The following is a 9,520-nucleotide window of genomic DNA, read 5'->3' as shown; positions in this document are numbered from 1 at the left end:
CAATGCCTGGCTATTTTTTTGTTGCAGCTATCGTCGTTTGGCGGGCCCGGGCTGAACTTGAACCCGCCACCTCAGGTGTATATGGCTGGCGCCCTAGCCGCCTGAGCCACAGGGGCCAAGCCATGAATAACTCTTAATGTGGAAAAGACTGGCAATAGGCATTTCACCTGAAATTCTAAGAAAAAATGTTTCAGTTATTTAAAAATATTCCCTAAGTCTAAGGTGGAGCTACAAAATGCTTACAATAGAAAATGCCCCAAAGTGCTTGTGGTTACAATATCAGTCTTGTAAATTTTATGTGATGAAGAAAAACAAGAAACTCCCCAGGAGTGGGGGTACTCAAAGAAGTTTTTTAAAAATGCAGTTCTTTTGCAGTTGCACAAATAAGCAGGGACCGTAACTTGAGGTGGCCAACATTATATCTAAAGTCTATCTGTTCCACATCATGTGTCAGGGAGACAAAGGTGGAGTGGAACTATGGAGGAGTGATCGCATCATTTCACCTCTGTGTTAGTCAATTCTGTGAAATTCAATGATGTTGCTGAGTTTGAACACGTCAGAGCTAAACATTTCTGCAGTGCGTGTGTCCTACCAGAAGGCTTCATCTGATAGATTAAAGGTCCACTCCCTCCAGGAATCTCCTGTCTGAACACTTCTGATAGCTGACCTACTTATGTTTTTCTTGGGCTTTCATGTGAGTACCACAATTATCTCTCTTAAACAGACCCAAACAGAAAACTGCAGACATCTATAAACAGCTGTTAAGTGGGTGGTAGGGGGGAACAAAACAAACAAAAAGGTGCACTAATCAAAGTAAATGGGACTTATGTCCTTGAAGTTCCTATCATCTCTTTATGTCATCTTGCTGTATGTAGACCTTAGGCATGGCAGTTGAACTTGCATCTATAATTTAATGTGGTGGAAAAAACTATAAAAACTGGAAAATAATGAACTCTTAAAACAATCGGTTCAGTTTAATAAGGATCATGTTTTTGACTTTCAAGTCAATAAAAAGCTGCAGGGCCAAAAGTGAACTATAATCAGACTAAACTAAAGGAGAAAAAATAAACTACGAGGCACAGAAGAATAAGCCCTAAGAGGTATCTGCAATCACATGGCAAGGCTTAGTTATTAGATCTAAGCTTTGAGTGTAGTAATATTTCTTTCAAACAGGCAGCCAAAATGCAGTACTCTAAGTTCCATTCTGAATCAACACTAACACAGCAATAGCCATGGTACCTTTAGCCACACTGTTCATTAGTAGAAAAATGACAAAGGGTAGATAACTGAAAGCACAATAATTTTGCAGTATGAATAACATTCAACTTCAGGCTCTTTTGGACCTCTAGTCACTAAACAGACCCACAAGACTATGAAGTCTGCTCAATGCTGTGGAAAGAGCTGCAAATCATGGCTTTTAGTTGGCTCTTTGCTTTGCATGTCCTAAGAACATGGTTTCCACAAGGGAAGGATTTTCATGCCAGTTCTCAGTTGCCATATAACAAACTATTCTGGGAATCCTCTTTGGTATAGACACTAGGGGTAAACATCAAAACACTGTGAACTATAAGGCTCTGAGATCTTTGGGACACCAGTAACACATTATGTGCCTCTTAAGAATCATTTATTCCTCCCGAAGCTATTTTCTACCCTATATGCAACAAAAACTAGTTCAAATCAATTAAATTACTTTCTTAAAGGGTAGATAGAAAAAATTTGTCTCAAGAAGATACTAAACATTGAAGTGTTTGATTTTCTTACATGCTAATATGGCTAGCTAATCTATGTAGGGAGCCTTTTATCACATTACTGTTCCTATTAATTCCAGGGTTTCCCAAAAGGTTGATATGACAAAAAGTTTATGGCCTCTGCCTTTGTCTTTTTGTAATCAACAACTCTGACCAACTAAGCACAGGAGCTTGATCACCAAATACACTTGGTTTGGTTTGCACAGAGAATAACCAAATAAGGGCAATGGCCAATCTCTATAAAGCAAAGCACACGTATGATATTTCAGTTTTACCTTCTATCTTTTAGATCTTCTAGAGAGACAAAGCAAATATTACACAGGAAAAATGAGGCCTTTAATTTTTAAGTGCCTTGTTTGTGGGATATAAGATCTAGTTAGTGGCAGAGCTAACACATCTAAAAGATAATTAATTACTTTAGAGTCAAGATTAAGAAATGTTTCTTAGGCTCGGTGCCTGTAGCTCAAGCAGCTAAGGCGCCAGTCACATACACCCAAGGTGGCAGGTTCGAATCCAGCCTGGGCCTGTCAAACAACAATGACAACTACAACCAAAAACAGCCAGGAGTTGTGGCGGGTGCCTGTAGTCCCAGCTACTTGGGAGGCTAAGGCAAGAGAATCACTTAAGTCCAAGAGTTTGAGCTGCTGTGAGCTATGATGCCACAGCACTCTACCTGGGCAAGAAAGTGAGATTCTGCTTCAAAAAAAACAAAAAATAAAAAAAAAATGCAGAAAGGGTATGACAAAGCAATTTAGAGAAGAAATGTAAACAACCATTAAACAATAGAAGTTTCTTACTCTCACAGGCAACCAAGGAAAAGCAATGTAAAACATTAATATTCTTCAACACTGGCTTTAAGAAAGCAGTGGTAGATGATATTTAATACTGGCAAACATAAGCTAGTGCCTGGAAGGGCAATCTGCTATCAGTTATTAACATTTTAAACACGTAGATCCTTTGCTCAAGTAATTTAACTTTCAGTCATTTGTCCTACACTAAAGCATATGTGCAAAACTACGTACAATGGTGCTTAAGCCTTGAGAAGGTGGTATCTGAAAACAGAAACACACAGATGATGCAACATGTGAGGCAGGTGGCTGGAAGGAGCATTCTAGGAAACAGAAATAGCAAGAACAAAGGCCCTGAAGTGGGAGTTAAGAGGCAATGGGAAGAAGAGTAGAATGTGGACTCATCCAAGTGGCAAGGGAGCACATCTTAGGAAAGACAGAGAGCCTCACACAGGCCATTGTAAACAATCTGGCTTCACTGGACTTCAATTAATTGTTATCGTCTAAATATTAGCATTTTCATTTAATCATAAACCTGAAAGTGTTTGTAACTCCAAAGAGTTAACTTTTACATCCTTCTGAGTAGAGTCTGTATCAGGAGACGTTAACTCAGGGTTTATAAACCAGCTAAGACTTTCCTAGGATCCTCAAAGGGATCTGGGACAATCCCTACCACTTACAGAAAAACAATCACCCCAATGACTAACAATCACTGACAAAATAGTCCTCTAATGATGCAGTGCTATGGGAAGTAAAAAATATACTTTCACAATACAATACAAAAAAGAGAAAACAATAAACTAGGAAACAGCCTTTTTGTGTCTCATCATCCCCCCATTTCATCAGTTGTGAAGTTTACCACCTATCACCTGAGTTGGGGCCTGCATCCTAAATCCTGAAAGTTTGTTTTATTTTTTCTTGACCATTTTGACTAGAGGTTTCTATCTCCAATCTATCTTATCTGCTAGCTTCATCTTCCCCAAGGATGATTCTAATAGTCCCTTTCCAAAATCCTCTGATGATTAGATGTTGCTGCATTTCAGCCTAATTTTAAACTTCTCACCTTAACTTTCCACACGCTGAGCCCTAAACTATCTTTTCTCCTATACCTTCCTTATGCATATTATATGACCAAACAACACCTGAAATTCAGTCTATCCTTAAGGCCCAGCTCAATCGCTATTACCTCTTTTCTTATTTCGAGGAATTTCCTCGATTTTTCTCTATCCTGGAGGCAATTTGGAAAGGTGAAAAGGGAGCAATGGGTTTTGGAGTCAAGACTAGGGTTTGATTAACACTAAGCCATGAAAGAGCTGTGTAAGCAAGTGAAAGTACAACTTACTTTGTCTGAATTTCAGTTTCCTTGGCTATGAAGCAAGGGAGTACCAATTTATTCCCTTCAGACACTTTTAAATGAGATGACCTATACAAAGCATGTGAATTCCTTTCTCCCTTAAACATATTCTATGTAATTCTTATAGGAATTAACAATTTTTCCAAAAGGAAGTCAACAAGCAATATCTAAGATGGAAAAATCAAGAGACAGATTTTAAGAAGATAATAACCTTGACTTTTAAAATTCTTTTTTTTTTTTTTTTTGAGACAGGAGCCTCCAGCTGTCCCCCTGGGTAGAGTGCTATGGCATCACAGCTCATAGCAACCTCCAACTCCTGGGCTCAAGTGAGTCTCTCCTGCCTCAGCCTCCCGAGTAGCTGGGACCACAGGTGCCCGCTGCAACGCCTGGCTACTTTTTGGTCGCAGCTGTCATTGTTGTTTGGCGGGCCCAGGCTGGATTCCAACCTACCACCTTGGGTGTACGTGGCTGGCGCCTTAGCCACTTGAGCCACAGGTGCTGAGCCTCTTTATTCTTAATTTTTTTAAAATTAAGACAAGAGTGTATGTCTGTATATGGATTATGATAAAAATAAAAATTAAGAAAAGTGACCAAAGATGTATCAACATAAGAAATTAGGTATTATTTGGACGTTTGCTTCTAAACTAATAAAAACTTATTATGGAAAAGAATTATCTGACCTTTCATAGCAACATAAGGTTGATCTTTAAGTAAAGCAGGGTTCTCCTAAGAATAACATGGTCTAATTTGACTTAAAGGGAAGTCATTCTTGAGCTTTCGCTTGGTATGTGTCTTGTGATCATTTAATATGCTAACCATGTAAGTCAAATTATTTTCCGGATTAACTTGGGGTACATATATTTAGGTTACATGGTTTGCTTGTCTGAGTTGTAGGTGTGTCCTTTACCCAAAAGTATACAATATACTCATGCAATGTACCTGCTGGGTCAGATTGTTATTTAAAACAAAACCAGAAATTTTGTATATTCTACTGTTTATCCAAGATGAAAAAAGGAAAATGTATGAAAGAATATAGAAAAGAATCTCATTGTTTTAGTATCAAAAATCAACCACAAAGCATATGATACAACAATCCCATTTGGGGGTATATAGCCAAAAGAATTGAAAGCAGGATCATGTGGCTCGGTGCCCATAGCACAGTGGTTATGGTGCCAACCTCATACACCGAGGGTGGCGGATCTGAAAGTGGCACGGGCCAGCTAAACAAAAATGACAACTGCAACAAAAAATAGCCGGGTGTTGTGTGGGCACTTGTAGTCCCAGCTATGAGGGAGGCTGAGGCAAGACAATCACTTAAGCCCATGAGTTTGAGGTTGCTGTGAGCTGTGACGCCATGGCTCTACCGAGGGCAACATAATGAGACTGTCTCAAAAAAAAAGCAGGTTCATGAAGAGAGATTTATAAACCCACATTCATGGTATTTTTATTCACAACTGCCAACATGTTGAAGAAACCCAAGCATCCTTTGGCAGATGTAAATGCAAAAGGTGGTCTACTACATAAAATGGAGCATTATTTGTCTTAGAAAGGAAAGAAATTTTACCACATAATACAACATGGATGAACACTGAGGACATTATGTTAAATTTCCTTGAAAACCATGGACTGCCAAAAGCATACTTCAAATGTATTAAAAGAAAGCGCTCCACTCAATAGTACCTACCTGTACATTTATACAACATGCCTGTCATGGTTCCAGCTGCTACTGTGTTGAGGTCATCTTCTGCACCTCGTGTTTTCTCGATGATAACACCAAATGCACTATAGAGCAAAGCTAAAGGGGAAATGGAAGTGTTCAGTGATAAAAAAGCAAATATGATATATATAAATTGGTTTTTTATCATAGTTCCCAGCTTTTAACTCCCATAGCCCTTGCTATTTCCAAAGTGACTAAAACATAAGGATATCACTTGTTAAAGAATTTGTCCTTTTATCCTTTGCTCTTGAAGCTACTTCAGAACCTCTGGAGAGCAATAAACGTGAAAAACAGTCTTTTGTTATAATGTTGGGCTGCTTCAGGCCTCAGGAAATAGAATCTCTCCCAGAACTCCTTCTGACTTTCACCTAATCCTTCCCCCTCAAAGGTAGGCCATAGAAACTAAAAGTATAATCTTCCTTTACTTTTCAGTCTTAGAGCTGCTCATAAAGAAATTTTTTGATTTGCTTTGCCTGACTATAGGTCATAACACCCCCTTTTCAGAAGAGGTCCTGCCCCACACTCAGGAAGAATGAATGCTACACAGAAAGGCCAAGAATCTGAACAGATAAGCCTTGCTGGGTTTCTCTATATAGTCTGTTAGTATTAGATCACTTCTTTTGTCCATCCACATTTCTATGTAGCTGATCATGCCTCCATCATGCCTATCCAGTGAAGTCTGCAATAGAGCCCCAAGAAGATGGGGTATGGGGCGCTTACAGTTTGCCTAGGACTGAGGGGTTTCCTGGAATATAAGCCTTGAAGTGCCAAATCTTAAGTCCCGGCAGATAAAGACAGCTGATTAATCTAGGTGTGTAAATAATTAAGGAACAGAGGGTAACTATGTAGGGTAGAAGGAATCCATGCAGGAGCCTATGGAAGCAGCCATCTATTAGGATCCAAAATATGACACTAGCTTTATGGTATGAAAATGTACTGCTTCTACTGTGTCACAATATTAACTTTTTCTATCTTTTCAATAAGTTGCCTACATTTTCTCTTGCTTCATCTGCCACAATTTAAATTGAGATTTCCAAACTTTCAATGAAGTTCAAAAATTATAAAAGTTTTAAAGAGGGCATACGTGCCACAAGAGGTCTATTTATAAGCCATCAATAAAAGAATCAATCATTCATAGACAATATGATAGGAAAGCATGTGGTTCTGACTAAGCACTACTAAATCACCCCTTTCCTAGAACTGCAAATGTTTTCGTTATCTACAAAGGACCTACTGCAACTCTGGCAATTAAGTCCTCTACATCTACTCAGGTAAACAGACTCCTGAATAAATAATAGAAAAACAGCAGGAGGACTGGATTAATCTATCACGTCTCACTAAAGGACCTTGAACCTTGCCTAACAAAAAAAGCTCTTTGCTTTGTATCTAAAGTATTTAGTTAAAACATGACTTTATTTTGGGTCCTGCTTGGACAGGAGAGTGTGCCATGTTTAAAAGGATTTAAAACATTTAAAAATAGTATTAGTACCTGAGATTATTTCATTATGCAGTTCATGGTCTTGCCCTAAGTAATAACAACATTACTTCACTAGGAATAATTTCATATCCTAGGACAAGAATTTTGGTTGATCAAATTGTTCATAATAGGTTTGCATATTTTTTGTGTTAACAATTAATTATCAAATGAGATCTCTACTTACCCAGAGAACCTAGAGTATTAGCCCAAAGTGCCCCTTGCCTCGTCACCATATTCAAAATCCTACCAGGGCAAAAAGAGAAAGATTTTGTTATTTAGGATCATTATTTAATTCTAGTAATCTTTAAAAACCCATAATAGTAGCCATTTGAAATGCCTGGACCCAAGCCCCAGGTTTTCTTATTTTTAAGATATAACTCAATATCTCCTTTGAATTTCAGTAAGCATGGCTTTTACTCCATGTGGATATAGGTTAGATTAAAATTAAGACTTTAGGCAACAACTGAAGGAAATTCTTATTGATGTTATAAAATCCTATACTTGGATCTAAAAGAAAAAAAAGATATTAAAGATGATCAAAGTAAAGAATATGAAAGTACAGAATATAAAGAATTAAAGAGAAGGACTTAGTCATTTAAACTAGAATACATGGAGAAAGCATTGTGTGTCTGCTCCCCGACTAGAACTAAGCAGTCAAAGTGAATGCTTAGCACACTCTCAAGGAAGCACAGTTCTGCCTTGTATCAGTGCCAGACACCACCAGAACAGCGATGGAGGCAACCGGATAAAGAAGACAAGACATTTCTCTTCCAGCAGTGTAACACCATCACAGGAATGGTTCTGTCCGGACAGCTGACTACTGCTGGGAATTATGCAAGTACAGTAACAAAGAGTAAAAGAATTCATTCAATTTAATTTATTAAAGAACTCATTTTAATTAATGCTGTATGGGAAGAAAAATTTGTATCACCTCTAAAAGGTTATTTTTCAAAAAAAAGTAGTAATGTTTACAAAATGAAATACATTGCTTTAAATTATATTACACATTTACTAATATATTTTAAGTTTAGCACTTTTTTTCATTCATAACATAATTTTAATAACTATTACTAAGCAAAAAGCAGGTTATCTCTTCTAGCCAACATTCTACTTCCAAGTTTATATTTTAATATGATGTTAGGGACTTATCTGAAAATAAGAGGGGAAGGAGGAGCTGGAACACAGCTGGCCACAGCTGAAAGTTGTTAAAGGATGGTTTATGGTTCATGGATATTCATTACAGTATGTATTTTGTCCACTGTTGTGTATATATATGTTCAAAATTCCCCATGATACAAAAAGTAAAAAAAAAAATTACTGAAGCAAGGAACAAATAATAAAAATATTGAAGGATTTGGGCTGATAAAGCAAGGGCACTAATCCACATGGGAACAGGAATATAAAAAACTTGACAAGTCTTCAAGTTTCCTAAGGTCTAATTTTAGCACACTTGCTGCCACCTGCTGGCTGGACACTACATAAGGAAGCTAGAGGTTACGGGACCCTAAACAAAACCGCGACCCATGGAAGAACACATACTTGCAATTGCAGTTATATGACCTATACAAACATGCAAAACTGATCAACATATTGCTGAGGGAATATCAGGGGACTAGCCAAGTTTATTTCTTAAGCAAGGTGAAGATTATATCCACTTTCCAACCCTTTTAATTGTATTTTTCTCTCTGCCAACTTCAAGTTCCTGAGAAGCTCCTGTCTTATCCTGTTGGAACAACCTGTCAGTTCTAAGAATTTAAAATTTCTGTGCCTATTTCAGAAACAGAGAGTAAGAAGTTCAAGTTAAATGACAACAGTTTTAGCTGTCGCTCTTATGTGCTGCTTTCATCATTACCATGTTCTATGATCCCAGAACAATCCACAGTTCATATTAGTAATTCAACATTTTGGAAAGTATATCATACAGGCTTGGAGAATGGAACAGGTGTAGCTAAAAAATTATGTTAGGGTAGTACTAGGTAAGTGAGGGACATTGATTCAGTAATCTGATTCCCTCTTCTCCTTGAGTAAGATAAAAAAAAAAACATAAAAAAATATGTTAAGACCTCAAGGTTATACCCACCAAACCAACAAAGCAGTGGTTAACATTCAAACATCATCAAATCAAAAGATTACATGAGACTTACTGTACATTTCTTGGTTTGGACCAGGCCATGTTCTGAGTTTCCTTCAATCCTAGCCGAAGACCATTCACTGCCCCAAATGCAGCCCCTAGTAAATCATAACAATTCATCCAAATAATATAGCTTTAGAGCACAACAAACAAAACTGCTCTTCTGATTCTTTTTCATGTTTTGTTTTGTTTTTTTTTGAGACAGAGTCTCAAGCTGTTCCCCTGGGTAGAGTGCCGTGGCATTACAGCTCACAGCAATCTCCAACTCCTGGGCTCAAGCGAGTCTCCTGCCTCCGCCTCCCAAG

The 9,520-nt window shown here is 37.8% G+C and overlaps 1 protein-coding gene and 1 non-coding gene across 2 annotated transcripts; both read right to left on the bottom strand.

Annotated features, from left to right (window-relative positions):
* Positions 1 to 5,505: 5,505 nt before the first annotated feature.
* Positions 5,506 to 9,335, bottom strand: LOC100949733 (mitochondrial import inner membrane translocase subunit Tim23). The gene is made up of 3 exons (XM_023508010.1): positions 9,229 to 9,335; positions 7,269 to 7,327; positions 5,506 to 5,685 (listed from the first exon to the last, which is right to left on the bottom strand). The coding sequence occupies exons 1-3, from the start codon at positions 9,333 to 9,335 to the stop codon at positions 5,561 to 5,563; spliced, it is 291 nt and encodes a 96-aa protein (XP_023363778.1). The 3' UTR covers positions 5,506 to 5,560.
* On the bottom strand, positions 7,709 to 7,912 carry LOC111722137. The gene has a single exon (XR_002771064.1). It is a non-coding gene; the product is annotated as a small nucleolar RNA SNORA74 (small nucleolar RNA).
* Positions 9,336 to 9,520: the final 185 nt, after the last annotated feature.

This window comes from Otolemur garnettii, unplaced genomic scaffold (assembly GCF_000181295.1).
Source record: "Otolemur garnettii isolate 467f Iridium unplaced genomic scaffold, OtoGar3 scaffold00217, whole genome shotgun sequence".
Classification (NCBI taxonomy): Eukaryota; Metazoa; Chordata; class Mammalia; order Primates; family Galagidae; genus Otolemur; species Otolemur garnettii.
Note: the sequence above shows the minus strand (reverse complement) of the source record. Positions and strands in the feature narration are given on the sequence as shown.